This window comes from Grampus griseus, assembly GCF_964374135.1.
Source record: "Grampus griseus genome assembly, chromosome: 6".
NCBI lineage: Eukaryota > Metazoa > Chordata > Mammalia > Artiodactyla > Delphinidae > Grampus > Grampus griseus.
In genome coordinates, this window is record NC_139000.1 from 80,754,030 (window position 1) to 80,775,053 (window position 21,024).

Sequence of the window (21,024 nt, forward strand, 5' to 3'; positions counted from 1 at the left end):
TATTGAGGGCGTCCTATGTTCCAGACACTGTTCTTGGCACTGGGACACAACAACATGGGCCAGATAGTGTAGGGCTTTGTAGGCCATTGCAGAGTTTATGTTCTACTCTGAATGAGTTGGGGAACCTTTGGAGGGTTTTGAACAGTGACATGATCTGGCATGTGTTAAAGGCTCCCTGTGGCTGTCGGATGGAAGATAGACAAAAGTGGTGCAAAAATGGAAGCCTGGAGACCAGCTTGGAGGCAATTGCAATAATCCAGGGAGGACATGAGGTTGCTGAGAGTTGGTGAGAAGTGGTCAGATTCTGGAGACATTTTCAATGTAGAGCCTGTGGGCTCTGCTGAGGGGTTCAGCATAGGATATGAGAGAAAGAAGAGAAAGAGAGACAGAGAAAATACTTCAATGTTTTTGGCTTGAGCAATGTGATTGTTGGAGTTATATTTACCAAGATGTGGACGACTGTAGAGGAGTGGGTTTGTGAGAAGGTCAGGAGCCTTGTTTTTTTTTTAAATTTTTATTGAAATATAGTTGATTTAGAATGCTGTGTTAGTCTCAGGTATACAGCAAAGTGATTCAGTTGTATATATACAGGGGACCGCTGGTCCGCTGGTCTTTTTTAGATTCTGTTCCGTTACAGGTTATTACAAGATATTGAGTATAGTTCCCTGTGTTATACAGGTTCTTGTTAGTTATCTATTTTATATATAGTAGCATGTATATTTTAATCCCAAACTCATAATTTATCTCGCCCTCCAGGAGCCTTGTTTTGACTTTTTAAGATGAAGCTGCATTTTGGACATATAAGTGGAGATGTTAAGTACGTAGTTGGTAGTATGAGTCTAGAGTTCAGGGGAGAGATTCTAGCTGAAGATAAAAATTTGGGAGCATATGGATGGTATTTAAAACCATAAGACAATGAGGTCATCAAGGGAGTGAGTGTAGATAGAAGGGGTCAAGTTCCAAGGCCTGGAGCTCCCTAACACTGACAGATCAGGGAGAAGAAGAGGAATCGGGGAAGGTGACAGCTGTCAGGTGTTCTGATGGTACCTTCTATCATGGCAAAAAGGGGGAGGGCATAGGCCCTATGGGTGGAAGGTTTAAGGCACCAACTCCCCAGCCATTGGTTTAAATGATCCAGTGGTGGGGTGGTGGAGACCAGGGAGGTGGGTTTGAAACAGTTTCTGACCACACCCATAGAGCCCTCAGTGTGCTACCTGCTTTGCCTAGTTCACCCTCTTCTCAGCCACGTGGCCTTCTTGGGGTTCCTGGTTCAGTGTGAGTTTTGGACAAATCTCCCAGCTCAGGGCAGTTCAGCTCATCTTGGCACCACACTCTCCCAAGGAGCCCGCTCAGCCTTCATGCTCCCTGATCTGATCAAATCCATGCCGCAGGGGTGGGAGATCTTGGGTGGAGGGCACTTTAGCCATCGAGGCAGGTAAGGCAGCAGCGAGGCCGGGAAAGTCAACCAAGGCCATGGTAGGAGTGGGAGTACCAGGGAGTAAACGGTTGTGGAGAGCATCTCGATTAGATGCTTAATAAATGTTTGTTGAATGGATGAATGTGAGTATCAGGAGCTGTGTCCCTGGGGCTGAGCGTGACTGGTGTGCCCGTCATCCGCGCGTGTGTGTGTGTGTGTGTGTGTGAGAGTGAGAGAGAGCGAGAGCTGTGGCTCTGTGTCCACGTCTGTGCCTGATGTGTCTCCTCTCCCAGGCCTGCAGAGGGCGCACCAGCCTGGGAAGGGAGGCTCTGGAGTGGGCGCCGGTCTGGCTGAGGGGTGGGTGGGCGCTGGCGGGTGGGGGGTGCTCTAGCAAGGGCGGGATGCGGCCCTGACCCGGCGGGCTGCTCAGAGAGACTGAGAAGGGCGTTGGGCCCAAAGTCCGTGGGCCTGGCACGGCCTCTGGTGCTGTCCCCGCTCCAGGCCCCAGCTGGTCCCGAGGCCGAGGGTCCGGCCCCGGGTCCCAGCGCGCAGGTCCCGGCACACGGGCGGAACGTGCAGAAGGGAGACTCGGGTTGCGGGTGGGACCCGCAGCTCCAGGACCTGGGGTCGGCGTGGGCTCGGGAAGCCCCCGAGCGGCGATTACCCCGGGCCGAGCACAGCGGCTGTCCCGCCAAATCTCTGCCACTCGGGCCCCTGAATCCGCGGGTACTCGGCTGGGCAGGCTGGGACGCATGGGCGGCCGGAGGCCGGTGTTTTTCCGTGAGTATTTGTCTTCCCCACCCCAAGTATTCCCAATTTATCCTGAGGCCAGGGCACCCAACGTGGAAGACAGGAAGCAATGTTTGTCTTAAAGGCTGAAGGAAGTTCACATTACCTCCGGGACTTCCTTCGCAACATAAATAACCCGCACCCGATTGATTCCTTAAACCACGTAATTACGGTGCCAGCTCTAAGAAAGGTTTCTTTCAACCTTTAGGTTGAAACCATAGGCTTTCAAGGTTTATTGAAAGCCTAACTGTGTGCCCGGCGCGACGCTCGCTCGGTGCCGGAGGATGAAGTGCTTTCACCTGGACAGGGACGGAAAACGAGTTTGTCCTGCTCATCAGTGGACATGGGAAAATTCTAGACCCCTGGTCTAGCATGAGACACATTTGAGGACAAATAATAAAGGGGGAAAAAAAATCCCAGAAAGATGAAGGAAATGAGAACAGTAGTGTTCAACCCACAAGCCTGTTTGCCTTTGGAGGACGGAGGACCGCGACGACGATGCTGCCTCCTAGTGGCGGAGTCGGGCAATGAGGCCAAGTGGAGTTTAACATCCCGTCCGCTGTGGGTATTGTGAACCGAAATTGGCGCCGGCTGCTCAGGTAATCACAGGTGGAGTTCGGTTATTCATTTAATATTAGATTGAAATTTATTATTAGCACAATCCAGGACTCTAAAACAAAAGTCTTCAAGAACATGGCATCAGAGTTTCCCTGGGGTGTTTTTGTTTGCCACCAACTGGGAAATGGATTTCTTGAAGAAAATGAAGTTTTCGGCTTCCTGACATAGCTAGCTAACACAATCTCTGTAGGGGAACTGCAGAAGAGCCACCGCTAGAAGAATACCAAATATAGGCATTAGAAAAAGCCTTGGCAATTTCAACACTCATAAAAGTCGTAATTCATTGATGGCAAAGGAAAGATACATTGATGATTTTTAACAAAATAGCATCACTTTGTCCCCAAATACAAGGATAAATAACACCTGGACATGCAAAGAAAAAGAACTTCACAAAAGAGGTCAGTTGAAGCTGAAGACATTTTCACAGGTAAATGATTAAAGCTAGGAAACAAATTAATTTTGAGCTTTCATAAATAGCAAGTATAGACCCAGTCCCCCTGACCTTCCTGTGCCATAAAGCTGGGCAGAAGATGCCAAATATGTCAGTGGTGCTGTGCTGGTAGCCCCATAGTACCCCATTTTTGAAGATGTCAAAAGAAAGATCCTGTCATTGGTGATCATGTCCCTCTAATGACTGATGAGTAAAGAATGAAATAGTGGCTAGCGAACATGTGGCCCAGGTACCATGGAGGGAGAGGAGTGTTAAGAAATCTGGTTGCTCAGTTTGGAATTAGTTTCCAGTTCATATGACTGAGGTTGTTAAGACATTTCTATTAGCTGTAATTCTGGGAGCTCTTACTAGCCCCGTCCATCCTTTACATTTGTGTTAAAGAGGCCCTTAAAGGATTTACAAAGAAGGAGTGAGCCAGGGGAAGCAGAAGGCTTCAGACTTTGAGGCAACACTGACAAGAGGGAGCTGGCCCACCATTTCGTAATTGTGTGTGGGTGTGTTATCATTTCATGGAAGAGATAGTGCTGAAATCATTTGAAAACATGGTATTGGTAATTTTCTGAATGGCACTGAGGGTGACATTGTTAGAAGATAGTAATTACTGTTAAAGGAAATTCCAGGGGTTACAGTGAGTTTTCATGTTTGTTTGATGATGGTTTTGTAAATTTGGGGGATGACTGATCTTTGGAATTTTTTTCTTTTCACATTTCTAGTAAAAGCCATTAATTGTCTTTCTGTTGAACACTGGCAGACTAGTATTCAGTAAAATATTTCTTTTTACTGTATGCATGAGCATCAATTTGGAAGTCCTCCAACTTTATAATTTCATTTTATGCTTTATACTTATTTTTACTGAAATATTTACTTATCTAAACAGCAATCTTCTGGAAAGTTACTTTTATCTCCCCTCCCATTCGGGTCTTTGTGATTTGATGCCTTTACAAATGTATACACACACCAGAAACATTTACTTTATTTATTTTATTATTATTATTATTATTTTTTGGCTGCGCTGGGTCTTTGTTGTGGAGCGTGGCCTCTCTAGTTGTGGAGCGCGGGCTTAGTTGCCTTGTGGCATTTGGGATCTTAGTTCCCCGATCGATCCCACGTCCCCTGCATTGGAAAGCAGATTCTTAACCACTGGACCACCAGGGAAGTCCTTAGAAACACTTACTTTAGTTTTAGTTGGGGCTCAAGAAGGAGTGAAAATAAATTCCTGTGTTTAATTTGCCATCTTTACCCTGAACTCCTACTTGTCTTTGAATTCGGTGGTGTTGATCTTTCCCCCTGTGGTTTGTGTTTTATGGTTTTATGTTTAACAAGTTCTTTTTCTACCTCAAGGTTATAACCACCCTCACCTATATTGTCTTCTATAACATATATTTTAAACATTAGGTCTTTAATCCTATGATGAAGTGTTTGAAAAATACTGAGGCTATGATAATGGGAAGGTAGAGGTATTTTAAATAAAGGAAGAACAATTTGAATCTTTATGAAAAACAAAAAGCTCAGTGACAAAAGGAAAGTAAGCACAGTACGCTACCTTGCTCTGCAGTGAACAACATTTACATGGTCATCATAATGTAAATTCTGATCATCGTCTAAATATAGTGGTATAGCTATATTTAGAGGATAGGGTGACAGGAGAAGAGGGTTCGTAAGAGAGCTAAATCTCCACTTTTTATAATAGGAAGTCAATAGGTAACTTAAAAAAAATTTAATTATTTTGTTGCGCCGGGTCTTAGTTGCAGCAGGTAGGCTCCTTAGTTGTGGCTCACCAGCTCCTTAGTTGTGGCATATGAACTCTTAATTGCGGCATGCATGTGGGATCTAGTTCCCTAACCAGGGATCGAACCTAGGCCCTCTGCATTGGGAGCGTGGAGTCTTAACCGTTGTACCACCAGGGAAGTCCCTCAATTGATAACTTTAAAAATAGGTAAATGAAGAAACAGAGGTATGAACAAAGTATTTAGACATATGGCACTAAGTCCTAGAGGAAGTAGCTTGAAAGTTGCAGGAAATGGTTGTTCAGAATAAGCCTTTTGGTACTTTCTGATTTTTTTTAACCATGAGTATGTATTATTTGATTTTTTTGAATTATGAATCTTACAGAAAGAAGAAAGAACAGGACGGTATTGTCAAAGATGAAGGCAGAAAAGGACAGTAGGGACTCATTCTCTGATAAGATAGATATTATATTGCATGCTAATCAGGGCAGGGCTTGAGGCAAATACCAGCTATGCAGTGTGGCAGGATAATTTAGTGAAATATGAAGTTTTGTTTTGTTTTGCCTATGTTTTCCTTTTTTTCTCTTTTTGCTGATGATTTTCTTTTCTCTTTAGAGCAAGCGAGGGTTTTGGTAGGGCTGAGAGTAGTAGCACCCTGATATTAGAGTCCCTTCTGTCTTTGTAAAAGTCTAAAGCAAACCTGGGAAGAGGTTATACCTTGGAGGGACTGGGAAGAGGGAGGGTTTTGGAGAGAGTTCTTGAAGACTGTGGAGGGGATTGGTGTGTATGTCCAGCCAGTATGGGCAGTGGGCTTTAATCCTTGACTGGGATGAAGCAAGCAAGCCACCTGAGTAGATGGCTCTGGGGAGATGTCTGGGGAAGCTAGGTCCAAGCCCGGAGGCTCTCATAGCTGAGCTCCCATGGCTCAAATGTGGCACAGAGCTAAGAGTTTGAGAGTCCAGGACCTGGGGAGTCATACCTGCTGGGAACACAGGGGCCAAAGCATTCACTGGTGAGACTGATGTCCAATGATGGGATGAGGTAGAGGGCATGTAGGAAGCCTCTCCTGTGCCTTGCTGTTTCTTTGACCTTTGCACAGCCCTTGGCAGATGGGACCCCAAGAATGCCAGCGCTCTGGTGCAGGGGCTTGGAGTAGGTTCATTGAAAGAACATTTTATTTTATTTTTTGGCCATGCCATGTGGCTTGCAGGATTTTAGTTCCCTGACCAGGGATTGAACCCCGGCCCTGGCAGTGGAAGTGCCGAGTCTTAACCCCTGGACTGCCAGGGAACTCCTGAAAGAACATTTTAAAGTACAGTAAATCTTGAACATCTGAGTTTGTAGACTAAGATCACACCTGCCGCATGATGATAGGTAGGGAGCATCCCCTGTCTTCACTGTACTCAGAAGGAGCAGAGAGCAAATATTTTAATGACTATAATAAGCGGTAAGTGCTGTGGCATGCGCAGGCCCCGGTGGAAGGAGAAGGTGGTGGCAACCACCTCTAGTTCCTTGCCCCTCTCCCAGGATCTGTTCCCTTCTTTCCCACGTGGCCTGGCCCCATCTAATGGTCCTCTCTCTCCTAGCCTAAGGGCGAAGCGGGGAATTGGAGGATCTCTGCTCTGGGGAGGGAGAGGTAGAGGAGAGTTAGACTGGAGCCTTCTTGGAGAGGAGACTAATTTACATCTGAGTTCTGGGGTTCCAAATTCCTGCCATTGGAGACTTATTCCTTGGCCTCAAGAGGTTAAAGGGGCTAAAGTGCCCCAGGCCCCGCCTAGGGGAGAAAGGAGAAAAGGGAAGGGGAGGATGCTTTCCCAACTGGAAGGAAGCCGAGGGAGGAACAGAGAACTCAGGAATAAAGAGCACATAGCCCCATCAAACAATAAGGAGAGGTCATAGACCCTGCTTCACCGGTCAGGGCGGAAGGGAGTCCTCTGGGGTCTTTGGGAGGAGATAGGGGCTCTCGAGGGCTCCCAGGGCTGGAACTCTGCGTAGGGCAGGTTTCAGTAGAACTTGTGTTCACCTGTGTTACCGGCAGGCCCAGGCTCCCGCCTCCCTCCAGTAGACCCCAAGGAAAGGGGAGGCAGTCCCCGGTGAAGCTGGGAGTGAAAGAATGCTGGGCAGAATCAGGGAAGGGATCTCTTCAGGGTCTCAGAGGCCTATGGAGCTGTTGGGGACATGTGCCTGGGATCCACTGTCTCTTCATTGGCAGGGATTTCTCAGAGACCAGGGGCAGCCCAAGTCCCACCCTGCCTGTCAGCCTCCCTTTTATTGCCCACAGGTCTGGGCACCTGGGAAGCAAGGAAACTCTTGGGGTGGGTGAGGATATAGAATTTGCCAGCCTGAGCTCTTGGCCAGGACCCCAGAGTGTGTGACTCCACCCTGTGGTGACAGTGGCTTCTCTGTGGACACAAACACACAGGAACAGATACTTGGGAGGAAGGCCAGAATGGCTGTTTATTCAGTTAGGTATAAATCATATTTACAAAGACGAGGTGGGTGCAGTGTGGAGCACGGTCAGGTCCAGGGCCCTGGGTGACCTTTCCTCAGAGGGGACAGTCCTGCTGCCACCTCTCACATTTCCTATGGGACTTTCCCTTCTCTGCCTCTCTAGGCCTGGCCTGATGTGGGCAGCTCAGCCGTGCAGGGTAGGGTGGGTATACAGAAGGGGTGGTTGAAGCTGGAGAAGGGGTGAGGGGAGGCCAGCATGGGGTGGCTGCTCTGGGCCCCCTGAGTCCTCCTTCTCTCCTAGCCCACCTCTTGTCCCTTGGGCTGGGGCTCCAAGCCCTGATGAGACTGGTGGGGACCTCCTGGGCTCCGGGCTCGTCACTGGGCTATGGCCCTTTTGGGGTCTCAGTCCTGGGAGGGCAGAAGAGGGCTTTGAGGGGATGATCAAGGCTCCCCTTCACTTCCCACCCCCCGTCCCTTTAGCTTCCTTACCTCTTACAGCCTTTGGAGCTCTTTCCCTTCTTGCCAGACTTGGTGGCCCTCTTGTCCTTCTTACAGTCCTGGGCTGGTTTCCATGGGGCTGCTGGCTTGTCCAGACGCTGCATCAGCTGCTGCACCCAGGCCTTTTTAGGGTCTGCACATAGCTCTGGCTGAGAGCGTTTCCGAGGTGAGAACCTAGGGTTCAGGGGTTAGCAAGCCTGTCTTAGTCTTGCCCATCATGCCTTCCCACTCAGCTGCCAGCCTGCACCCACCCCCTTGTACCCACTTACAGGATAGCTGGGAAGGGGCAACCCAGGCTTGGTTCCTGCTTCCGGTAGCTGCGGACAACGTGGGTGGGAATCTTCCTTAGGCTGTACTTGAGGCAACAGTCCTGTGCTCCTCCATCACTGCCTGCAGGTGGGGTTCACAGGGAGTGAGGGGCTGCTTGGAGGCTCCTACCCCGGCCTCTCCACCCCCTTGCCCCCATCCTAGGCAACTCCCTCCTTGATACCTTGGGTCTGGGGGATGCAGAAGGCCAGAACTAGGACAAGGATGCTCAGAATCAGCGACTGACCCATGGCCACGGTAGAGCTCGGGCGAGGTGGAGAGCTCCAAACTGGGGGTCCGTGTGTGGGCTGGGACTGGTGTGCCGCCTATTTATGCAGGCAGACACTTTCACTTCCCCCATCCCCAGCTACTCTGTCCAGGCAAGTATAGGGATCTCCCTCCTTTTCCTTCCTGAAAGACAGATCCTGTCCTGGCAACCAGCCTCACTAGTATGCGGAAATGAAAACTTCACACAGCCATTCAGTCCCCCAAGCTGCCTGAGTCTACCTCCTCAATATTAGTTGAATCTGAGAGGCTCTCCTTTTTTTTAAAAATTAAAATTTTTTTTAAATTTTAATTTTTTTGGGCTGTGCCAGGTGGCATGCGGGAATCTTAGTTTCCTGACCAGCGATCGAACCTGCGCCCCCTGCAGTGGAAGCGTGGATTCTTATTAACCACTGGACCACCAGGGAAGTCCCTGAAAGGCCCTCCTTCTATCCCCAGCCACTGTCTTGGTGCAGGCCTTACCGCCTCTCCTCTGGAACACTTGTTTCACTCCAGGCTCCACACTCTCCTGTTCCTTCAAGCAGGCTGAGGACTGTTCCTAAAATACAAATCTGACTAATGAATTGTAAGAGTTCTTTGTACATTCTGGATAATAGACCCTTATCAAATATATGATTTGCAAATATTTCCTCCCATTCTGTGGGTTGTCTTTTCACTCTCTTTTAAAATTTTCATTGGAGTACAGTGGCTTTACAATGTTGTGTTATTTGCTACTGTACAGCAAAATGAATCAGCTATACATATACATATATCCCCTCTTTTTTGGATTTCCTTCCCATTTAGGTCACCACAGTGCATTAAGTAGAGTTCCCTGTGCTATACAGTACATTCTCATTAGTTGTCTATTTTGTACATAGTATCAATAGTGTATATGTGTCAATCCCAATCTCCCAATTCCTCCCACCCACCTCCCTTTGCACCTTGGTATCCATACATTTGTTCTCTATGTTTCTATCTCTATTTCTGCTTTGCAAATAAGATCGTCTATACCATTTTTCTAGATTCCACATATATGTGTTAATATATGATATTTGTTTTTCTCTTTCTGACTTACTTCACTCTGTATGACACTCTCTGGGTACATCCACGTCTCTACAAATGACCCAATTTTGTTCCTTTTTAGGGCTGAGTAATATTCCATTGTATATATGTACCACCTCTTCTTTATTCATTCCTCCGTTGATGGACATTTAGGTTGCTTCCATATCCTGGCTATTGTAAATAGTGCAATGAACATTTGGGTGCATGTGTCTTTTTGAATTACGGTTTTCTTAGGGTATATGCCCAGTAGTGGGATTGCTGGGTCATACGATAGTTCTATTTTTAGTTTTTTAAGGAACCTCCATACTGTTTTCCATAGTGGTTGTATCAGTTTACATTCCCACCAACAGTACGTGAGAATTCCCTTTCCTCCACACCCTCTCCAGCATTTATCGTTTGTAGATTTTTTGATGATGGCCATTCTGACTCGTGTGAGGTGATACCTCATTGTAGTTTTTTTTTTTTTTTTTTTTTTTTGCGATACGCGGGCCTCTCACTGTTGTGGCCTCTCCGATTGCGGAGCACAGGCTCCGGACGCGCAGGCTCAGCGGCCATGGCTCACGGGCCCAGCCGCTCCGCGGCATGTGGGATCTTCCCAGACCGGGGCACAAACCCATGTCCCCTGCATTGGCAGGCGGACTCTCAACCACTGCGCCACCAGGGAAGCCCCTCATTGTAGTTTTGATTTGCATTTCCCTAATAATTAGTGATGTTGAGCATCTTTTCATGTGTTTGTTGGCCATCTATGGCCATCTATGGTTTGTATGCCTTCTTTGGAGAAATGTCTATTTTGGTCTTCTGCCCATTCTTGGATTGGGTTGCTTGTTTTTTTGATATTGAGCTGCATGAGCTGCTTGTATATTTTGGAGATTAATCCTTTGTCGGTTGCTTCATTTGCAAATATTTTCTCCCATTCTGAGGGTTGTCTTTTCGTCTTGTTTATGGTTCCCTTTGCTGTGCAAAAGCTTTTAAGTTTCATTAGATCCCATTTGTTTATTTTTGTTTTTATTTTCATTACTCTGGGAGGTGGGTCAAAAAAAATCTTGCTGCAATTTATGTCAGAGTGTTCTGCCTATGTTTTCGTCTAAGAGTTTTTTAGTGTCTGGCCTTACATTTAGGTCTTGAATCCATTTTCAGTTTATTTTTGTGTGTGGTGTTAGGGAGTGTTCTAATTTCATTCTTTTACATGTAGCTGTCCAATTTCCCCAGCACCACTTAATTGAAGAGTCTGTCTTTTCTACATTGTATATTTTTGCCTCCCTTGTCATAGACTAGGTGACTATAGGTGTGTGGGTTTATCTCTGGGCTTTCTATCTTGTTCCATTGATCTGTATTTCTGATTTTGTGCCAGTACCATACTATCTTGATTACTATAGCTTTGTAGTATAGTCTGAAGTCAGGGAGCCTGATTCCTCCAGCTCCATCTTTTTACTCTCTTGATAGTGTCCTGTGATGCACAAAATTTTAAAATTCAGTTTATCTATTTTTCTTTGGTTGCCTGTGTTTTTAGTGTCATATTTAAGAAACCATTGCCAAATCCAAAGCCATGAAGATTTCCCCTTATGTTTTTTTCCCCCAGCTTTACTGAGGTATAATTGACAAAATTGTATACATTTAAAATATACAACATGATGATTTGATATATGTATACATTGTGAAATAATTACCACAATCAAGTTAATTAACACCTCCATCACTTCACATAGCTATACCTTTTCCTTTTTTTTTTTGTAGTGAGAATGCTTGATATCTACTTTCTTAGCAAATTTCAAGTACACAATACAGTATTATTAACTACAATCACCATGCTGTACGTTCGATCCTCAGAACTTAATCATTTTATAACTGAAAGTTTGTACCCTTTGATAGACATCTCCCCATTTTCCCCACCCCCAGCCCCTGGCAACCACCATTCTACTCTCTATTTCTATGTGTTTGGACCTTTTTTTTTATTCCACATGTAAGTGATACCATACAGTATTTGTGTTTCTCTGACTTATTTCACTTAGCATAATGCCCTCCATGTTCATCCATGTTGTCACAAATGGCAGGGTTTCCTTCTTTTTCTTATGGCTGCATAATATTCTATTGTGTGTATATATATATCTCTCTCTCACATCTTCTTTATCCATTCATCTATTATATTAACAGTCACTTAGGTTGTTTCCATATCTTGGCTCTTGTGAATAATGATGCAAGGAACAAGGGAATATATCACTTTGAGGTAGTGATTTCATTTCCTTTGGATATATGCCCAGAAGTGGGATTGCTGGATCATATGGTATTTCTTTTTTAATTTTTTGAGGAACTTCCATACTGTTCTCCATTATGACTGTACAAATATACATTCTCACCAACAATGCAAAAGTGTTCCCAGTTTCTCCACACCTTTTCCAGCATTTCTTATCCCTTATCTTTTTTTTTTTTCCTCATCCTTTTTTTTATTGAGGTAAAATTTATATAACATAAAATTCACCATTTTAACCATTTTCAAGTGTACAGTTCAGTGGATTCCAGTATATTCACAACGTTTTGTGATCATCACCACTATCTAATTCTAGAATATTTTCATCACCTCAAAAAGAAACTCCATACCCATTAAGCACTGATTCCCCATCCCCCCCCCCCCCCCCCCCCGCTCTGTCCAGCCCCTAACAACCATTGATCTTCTTTCTCTCTTTATGGATTTGCCTTTTCTGGGCATTTCATACACATGGAAAATCATATAATATGTGGCTCTTTGTGTCTGGCTTCTTTCACTTACATAATGTTTTTAAGGTCCATCCATGCTGTGGCATGTATCAATATTTAATTTCTTTTTAATGCCAAGTTATATTCCATTCCTTATCTTTTTGATAATAGCTATCCTAACAGGTGTGATGTGATATCTCTGTGGTATTGATTTGCATTTCCCTGATGATTATTGATGTTGAGCATCTTTTCATATACCAATTTGCTGTTTGAATGTCTTCTTTGGAAAACTATCTATTCAGGTCATTTTCCCAGTTTTTAGTCAGATTTTTTTGTTTGTTTTGCTATTGAGTTGTAGGAGTTCCTTATATATTTTAGGTATTAACCCCTTATCAGATATATGGTTTGTAAATATTTTCTCCTATTTCCTCTGTCCCTAGGTTGCCTTTTCTTTTTGTTGATTGTTTCTTTTGCTGTGTAGAAACTTGCTTATTTATTTATTTATTTTAAAGAGCCAAGTCTTTAATTTGTTCATTTCTTGCATTTGAAGTACTTCTTGATGACACCCTTGACCTGAGAATCTTTGCCATAGTCCTTAACCACCACACAACTGCAACCAGCTGCTTTACAGGGTTTTCCCTCTCTGTCAGTTTTACAGAGTCCTACCCACTCCCCTAGTTCCTTGCTGTCATCAACCTTAATTAGGTTGATTTGATGTTTAGCATGGAGGGCCTCCACCAACTTGACTTATACAGGCTCATCACAGTTGGATGCAGGCACCCAAAGATGGGCTTGGCACTGGTCTAACACTTTGCAGCTTTGCAAATTCCATGTGCTAGGCCATTGCGGATGAGGGTGGTCTTCAGCACCTCTTGCAAAACAGTATTAACGTCCATTGCACCTCCAGCACCAGTGCCATCCTCGGCCATGGTGGTGGGTAATGGGTGGAACTGAATCTTGAATGTACCCCAACCTCCACCTCTGAGTTACTCAGCGGAGGCAGGGAAAGAGTATACAGAAGCTTTTTAGTTTGATGTACTCCTACTTGTTTATTTCTGCCTTTGTTATCATATCCAAAAATATCATTGCCAAGACTGATGCCAAGGAGATTTTCTTCTGTGTTTTCTTCTAGGAGTTTTATGGTTTCAGGTCTTACATTTAAGTTTTTAATTTGAATTTTTGTGAGTGGTGTACAGTAGGGGTCCAGTATCATTCTTGTACATGTAACTATCCATTTTTTTCAACACCATTTTTTTTCTTAATTTATTTAATTTTTGGCTGAGTTGGGTCTTCATTGCTGTGCATGGGCTTTGTCTAGTTGCAGTGAACGGGGGCTACTCTTTGTTGCAGTGCACAGTCTTCTCATTGCAGTGGCTTCTCTTGTTGCAGAGCATGGGCTCTAGGCATGTGGGCTTTAGTAGGTGTGGCACGCAGGCTCAGTAGTTGTGGCTCACGGGCTTAGTTGCTCCACAGCATGTAGAATCTTCCTGGACCAGGGATTGAACCCGTGTCCCCTGCATTGGCAGGCAGATTCCTAACCACTGCGCCACCAGGGAAGCCCCAACACCATTTTTTGAAAAGACTATCCTTTCCCCATTTTGTGCTCTTGATCCCCTTTCAAAGATTGGTTGACCGTATATGCATGGGTTTATTTCTGGGCTCTGTAATCTATTCCACTGGTCTATGTGTCTGTTTTCATGCCAGTACCATACTGTTTTGATTACTGTAGCTTAGTAATATAGTTTGAAATCAGGAAGCATGATGCCTCCAGCTTGGTTTTTCTTTTTTTTTTTTTTAAACTAATTAATTAATGTTTATTTTTGGCTGCATTGGGTCTTTGTTGCTGTGTTTGGGCTTTCTCTGGTTGTGGTGAGTGGGGGCTACTCTTTGTTGCAGTGTGTGGGCTTCTCATTGCAGTGGCTTCTCTTGTTGCAGAGCATGGGTTCTAGGTGCGTGGGCTTCAGTAGTGTGGCATGTGGGCTCTGTAGTTGTGGCACGCGAGCTTTAGAGCACAGGCTCAGTAGTTGTGGCGCATGGTCTTGGTTGTTCCGCGGCATGTGGGATCTTCCTGGGCCAGGGCTTGAACCCATGTCCCCTGCATTGGCCGGCTGATTCTTAACCACTGCGCCACCAGGGAAGCCCCTTGGCTTTTCTTTCTCAAAATTACTCTGGTTATTTGGGGTCTTTTGTGGTTTTACATGAATTTTAGAATTTTTTCTGTTTCTGTGAAAAAATGCAATTGGAATTTTGATAGTGATTGCATTGAATTTGTAGATGACTTTGGGTAGTTATGGACATTTTAGCAATATTAATATGCCAATCCAAGGGCACAGGATATCCTTCCATTTATTTGTGTCTTCAATTTCTTTCATCAGTGTCTTATAGTTTTCAGTGTATAGGTCTTTCACCTCCTTGGTTAAATTTATTCCTAAGTATTTTATTGTTATTGATGCTGTTGTAAATGGGATTGTTTCTTAATTTTTTTCCAGATAGTTTGCTGTTAGTGTATAGAAATGCAACTGGTTTTTGTATGTTGATTTTGTATTCTGCAAATTTACTGAATTTGTTTCTTAGTTCTAACAGTTTTTTGGTGAAGTGTTTGGGATTTTATGTACATATATAAGTTTTCTTGCCTAATTGCTCTGGCTAAGACTTCTAGTCCTAAGTCGAATAGAAGTGGTGATAATAAACACTCATCTTTTGTTCTTAATCATATGAGAAAAGCTTTCAGCTTTTCACATTTGAGTATGATGTTAGCTGAAGGCTTGTCATACATGGCTTTTATTATGTTGAAGTGCGTTCCTTCTATACCCACTTTATTGAGAGTTTTTATCATAAATGGGTGTTAAAACTTGTCAAATGCTTTTTCTTCATCTATTGAGATGATCATATGATTTTTATTCTTCAATTTGTTAATGTGGTGTATCACATTGATTGATTTGTGGATGTTGAACCATCCTCATATCCCTGGAATAAATCTCACTTGATCGCCATGTATGACTCTTTTAATCTGCTGTTGACTTTGGTTTGCTAGTATTTTGTTGAGACTTTTTACATCTATGTTCATCAGGGATATTGACCTGTACTTTTATTTTCTTGTAGTGTCCTTGTCTGGCTTTGGTATCAGGGTAATGCTGCCATCATAAAATTAGGGAATGTTTCCTCCTCTTCAATTTTTTGGAAGAGTTTGAGAAGGATTGATGCTAATTCTTCTTTAAATGTTTGGAAGAAAAAAAATATTTGGTAGAATTCACTAGTGAAGTCATCTGGTCCTGGGTTTTTCTTTGTTGAGATGTTTTCATTACTGATTGAAGCTCCTTACTTGTTATAGATCTATTTAGATTTTCTATTTATTCTTGAGTAAGTTTTGATAATTTTTGTGTTTCTGGACTTTATCCATTTCATCTAGATTACCCAATTTGTTGATGTACAATTGTTCATAGTATCCTCTCATAACACTTTTCATGTCTATGAAATTGTAGTAATGCTCCCAGTTTCATTTCTGATTTTACTGATTTGAATCTTCTTTCTTTTTCCTTAGTCAGTCTAACCTCAATTGTGTCAGTTTTGTCGACCTTGTCAAAGAACCATCTTTTTGTTTTGTTTATTTTTCTCTATTTTTTGTATTCTCTATTTCATTTGTCTCTGCTTTAATCTGTATTAGTTCCTTCTTTCTGCTATTTTTGGGTTTGGTTTTATTGACTTTTTCTAATCTCTTAAAGTGTACAGTTAGGTTATTGATTTGAAATCTTTTTATTTATTTATTTATTTATTTATTTATTTATTTGGCTGCATTGGGTCTTAGTTGTGTCACACAGGGTCTTTGCTGAGGCGTGTGGGATCTTTTTGTTGCGGCCTGGGCTCTTCATTGCAGTGCGCAGGCTTCTCTCTAGTTGTGGTGTGTGGGTTTTCTCTCTCTGGTTGTGGTGTGCAGGGCACGTGGGCTCTGTAGTTATGGCACTCGGGGTCCAGAGCATGTGGGCTCTGTGGTTTGTGGCACGTGGACTCTCTCATTGAGGTGCACAAACTCAGTAGTTGTGGCGCATGGACTTAGTTGCCCTGCGGCATGTGGGATCTTAGTTCCCTGACCAGGGAATTGAACCCACGTCCCCTGCACTGGAAGGTGGATTCTTTACCACTGGACCACCAGGGAAGTACCTGAAATCTTCTTTTTAAATGTAGACATTTACAGCTATAAATTTTCCTCGTAGCACTGCTTCCACTGAATCTCAAAAGTTTTGATATATTATGTTTTTGTTTTCATTTGTCTCAAAGTATTTTCTTTCTTTTTTAAAAAGATTTATTTATTATTTATTTATCTATTTTATTTATTTTTTGGCTGCATTGGGTCTTAGTTGTGGCATTCAGGGTCTTAATTGTGGTACGCAGGCCTCTCTCTAATTGTGGTGTGTGGGTTTTTCTCTCTCTAGTTGTGGCTCACAGGCTCCACGGTGAGTGGGCCCTATAATTGTGGTGTGCAGGCTCTAGTTGAGGTGCGCAAGCTCAGTAGCCCTGTGGCGTGTGGGATCTTAGTTCCCTGACCAGGGATTGAACCCGTGTCCCCTGCATTGTAAGGTGGATTCTTTACCACTGGACCACCAGGGAAGTCCCTGAAATCTTTTTAAAATGTAAACATTTACAGCTATAAATTTTCCTGTTAGCACTGCTTTCACTGGATCTCAAAAGTTTTGATATATTATGTTTTTGTTTTCATTTGTCTGAGTATTTTCTAATTTGCCTTGTGATTTCTTCTTTGATGCATCGTTTGAGTGTGTTGTTCAATTTCCATATATTTCTGAATTTTTCACTTTTCCTTTTGTTACTGATATCTAGTTTTATTCTATTGTGATCAGAAAAGATACTCTGTATGATTTCAGTCTTAAAATTTTATTTAGACTTGTTTTGTGGCCTATCATGTCGTCTGTCCTAGAGAACGTTCCATGGGAACTTCAGAAGAATACGTATTCTCCTGTTGTTGGGCAGAGTGTTTTTGGTGTGTATATCTATTAGGTCTAATTCATTTATAGTGTTGCTCAAGTTCTCTTATTTCCTTCTTGATCTTCTGTCTGGTTATTCTATCCATTATTGAAAGTGAGATATTAAATTCTAAAACTATTATTGTAGAACTGTCAACTCTCCTCTTTGATTCTGTCAGTTTTTGCTTTATATATTATGAGGCTTGGCTGTCAGTTGTTTATAATTGTTGTATCTTGCTGTATCAAACAGTTTATCAATATATAATGTCCTTTTGGTCCCTTATAACCTTTTTTGACAAAAAGTGTATTTTGTCTGACAGTAATATAGCTACCACAGCTCTCTTTTTGTCACTAGTTGCATGGGATATTGTTTTCCATCCTTTTTCTTTAAAGCTCTGTATTTGTATCTCAAGTTAGTCTCTTGTAGATAGCATATAGATGGATCATGCTTTTTTTTAATCCATTCTGATAATCTCTGCCTTTTAATTAGAGAGTTGAACTCATTTACTTTATTTTTTCATGTTGTTTATTTTTTCTTCCAGTGTCATTGAGATATAATTGACATACAGCACTGTATAAGTTTAAGGTGTACAGCATAATGATTTGACTTACATACATCATGAAACGATTACCACAAATAGTTTACTGGATATCCATCATCTCATATAGATACAAAATTAAAGAAATAGAAAAAAATTTTTTTCTTTGTGATGAGGACTCTTAGGATTTACTCTTAACAACTTTCATATACAACATATAGTAGTGTTATGCAGTTATGTGATGTACAACATAATTAATATAACTGAAATTTTGTACCTTTTGAATACCCTCATCCAATCCCCCCTTCCCACACCCCCACCTCTGGTAACCACAAATCCAGTCTCTTTTTCTATGAGTTTGTTTTTGAATTACAACTGACCTACAACACTATGTTAGTTCCTGGTGCAGGAACTATTTCTATACATTTCAAAATGATCACCACAATAAGTCTAGTTACCATCTGTCACCATACAAAATATTACATAATTATTGATTATATTGACACTGTACATTTCATACTCGTGACTCATTTATTTAAATCACTTATAAGGAAGGATTTATTTCTGTCAATTAGCTATTTGTTTTCTGTATGTCTTATATGATTTTGTTCCTCATTTCCTCCATTACTGCCTTTCTTTGTATTCAGTTGATTTTTTTAGTGTACCATTTTGATTCCCTTCTTTTTCCTTTTCTGTATATTTTTAAGTTATTTCCTTAGTAGTTAGCTTGGAGATTGAAATTAACATCTTAAACTTATAATCTAGTTTGAATAATACCAACTTTGTTCCAATAGTACAAACAAATAGTACTCTGCTCCTATACATCTTAGTTCTACCTCCTTTATATAGTTATTGTCACAGATTACATCTTTATATATTGTGTACCCATTAACATCAATTTATAATTATTATTTATGCCTTTTAATTCTCAAAGGAAAAAAAGAGGAGTTATAAACCAAAAATATAATATACTATCTTTTATATTTACCTATGTGGTTACCTTTGCCAGAGGTCTTTATTTTTTTGTATTGCTTCAAGTTACCATTTATTGTCCTGTCCTTTCATCCTGAAGGATTCCCTTTAGCATTTCTCATAGGCAATTCTACTGGTAATGAACTTCCTGTACTTTTGTTTATCTGGAAATGTCTTAATTTTTCCTTAATTCTTGAGGGATGGTTTTTCCAGATACAGAATTCTTGTTTGATAGTTTTTTCTTTCAAGATTTTAAATATATCATCCCACTGCTATCTGGCCTCCATAGTTTCAGAGAAGAAATCAACTGTTAATATTACTGAGAATACCTTGTATGTAGTGAGTCACTTCTCTCTTCTGCTTTCAAAATTTCAATTATCTTTGGGTTTCAACAAATTGACTAGAATGTGTTTTGGTATGGATCTCTTTGAGTTTATTCTGCTTAGAATTTTTTGAACTTTGTGAATATGTATATTCATGCCTTCATCAGATTTGGGATGTTTTCAGCCATTATTTCTTCAAAAAATTTTTTTATGCTCTGTTCTCTCTCTCATGGGACTCCTGTGGTGAGTATGTTAGATGATATCCCATAGGGCTCTCAGACTTTGTTCGTTTTTCTTTATCTTTTTATCCTGCTCCTCAGACTCAATAACTTTAATTGCCTTATCTTCAAGTATGCTGATTCTTTCTTCTGCCTTCTCAAATTTGTTGTTGAACTCCCTCAGTGAATTTTTTCACTTTGGTTATTGTATTTTTGGCTCTAGAATTTAGTTGTTTGCCCATGGTTTCCTTCAGCTCTTTGAGCATATTTAAGACAGTTAATTTAAAGTCTTCATCTAATATGTCCAATGTGTGGGCTTCCTTAGGAATGATTTTTGTCAAATTCTTTTTTTTCCTGTGAATGGGTCATACTTCCCTGTTTCTTTGTATGCTTTGTTAATTTTTTGTTGAGAACTATACATTCTGAGTATTAAAATGTGGTGTCTTTGGAAATCTGATTCTTCCACTCCTTAGGGGTTTCAGATATTTACTTGTTGAGGGCTGTAGCTGTCCATTTTGACTTTTCCAAATAAGTTTTGCCAAGTGTATTCTTTGTTGTGTGTGGTCCCTGAGGTTTCTGTTCTCTTACTTCTGTGGTCAGCCAATGACCTGATAAAGATTTCTCTCCCCCTCTCCCACAAAAGAGTTATGTCCCCTTAAATATTCTGATATATGCCACTGTGGAAGCTACTGCAGCCCAAGAGGGCTAAAACCAAGGCAAGCTTCTGCACCTATCTCTCCGGGAACCCCCAGACCAACCAAAATGTAAAACCCCCAATATTTGGAGGACAAGGTTCTCTGCCACCAGCCAGCCACTCCGGGAATGTGGGCTGCCGTCCCTACAGCATTGACTAGTAGCTAGTTCATGCATGACGTTCTCTTATGAAAGATCAACATCCTCTGCCTTCATCAAGCACTCCCCTGATTGTTATGTGCTCAGTTAGGTTCCAGAATTCTGAAATAGGTGATTCCAATTGCTCTTTTCAGCTCAGTGGTTGCTTCGGTGGAGGGACTGACCCTAGAGCTTTCTAGTCTGACATTTTTCATGCTGTCATTTCTGTATTTAATTTCTAACATTTTAAATCTTTTATCCATTTGGAATTTTTAAACACTTATTTATTTATTTATTTTTGGCTTCATTGGGTCTTTGTTGCTGTGCAGGCTTTCTTTAGTTGCAGCAAGCAGGGGCTACTCTTTGTTGTGGTGCATGGGCTTCTCATTGTGGTGGCTTCTTTTGTTGCAGAGCATGGGCTCTAGGTACACAGGCTTCAATAGTTGTGGCACACGGGCTCAGTAGTTGTGGCTCATGGGCTTTAGAGTGCAGGCTCAGTTGTTGTGGCGCACAGGCTTAGTTGCTCTGCAGCATGTGGGATCTTCCTGGACCAGGGCTTGAACCTGTGTCCCCTGCATTGGCAGGTGGATTCTTAACCACTGTGCCACCAGGGAAGCCCTCCATTTGGAATTTATGCTGGAGTGTAGTGTGTGAGGATTATCAGGTCCTGACTTAGAATCTATGTTTAAAACCAGTGTAGAACCTCAGAGTTGTGATCACCAGGTTAGGACTGGAAAATCCATCTGGTTCCCAGAGTGCTAAACCCAGTGTGCCCCTCACCACCAGGCTCACCCCAGCTTTATGGAAATACGAGACCATAGGGAGATATAGAGAGGAGAGATTGGGAGGGATGCAGTCAGGACAGCATGGGCCAGGTACAAGATAGTGATA

The 21,024-nt window shown here is 42.4% G+C and overlaps 1 protein-coding gene and 1 pseudogene across 2 annotated transcripts; both read right to left on the minus strand.

Annotated features, from left to right (window-relative positions):
* Positions 1-7,460: 7,460 nt before the first annotated feature.
* CCL21 (C-C motif chemokine ligand 21) lies at positions 7,461-8,573 on the minus strand. Its single transcript, XM_082656061.1, has 4 exons — positions 8,442-8,573; positions 8,221-8,341; positions 7,943-8,125; positions 7,461-7,861 (listed from the first exon to the last, which is right to left on the minus strand). The coding sequence occupies exons 1-4, from the start codon at positions 8,506-8,508 to the stop codon at positions 7,837-7,839; spliced, it is 396 nt and encodes a 131-aa protein (XP_082512187.1). The 5' UTR covers positions 8,509-8,573; the 3' UTR covers positions 7,461-7,836.
* A 4,232-nt stretch (positions 8,574-12,805) lies between these two features.
* LOC309823932 (small ribosomal subunit protein eS12-like) lies at positions 12,806-13,203 on the minus strand (annotated as a pseudogene). Its single transcript has one exon. The product of its transcript is annotated as a small ribosomal subunit protein eS12-like (transcript).
* Positions 13,204-21,024: the final 7,821 nt, after the last annotated feature.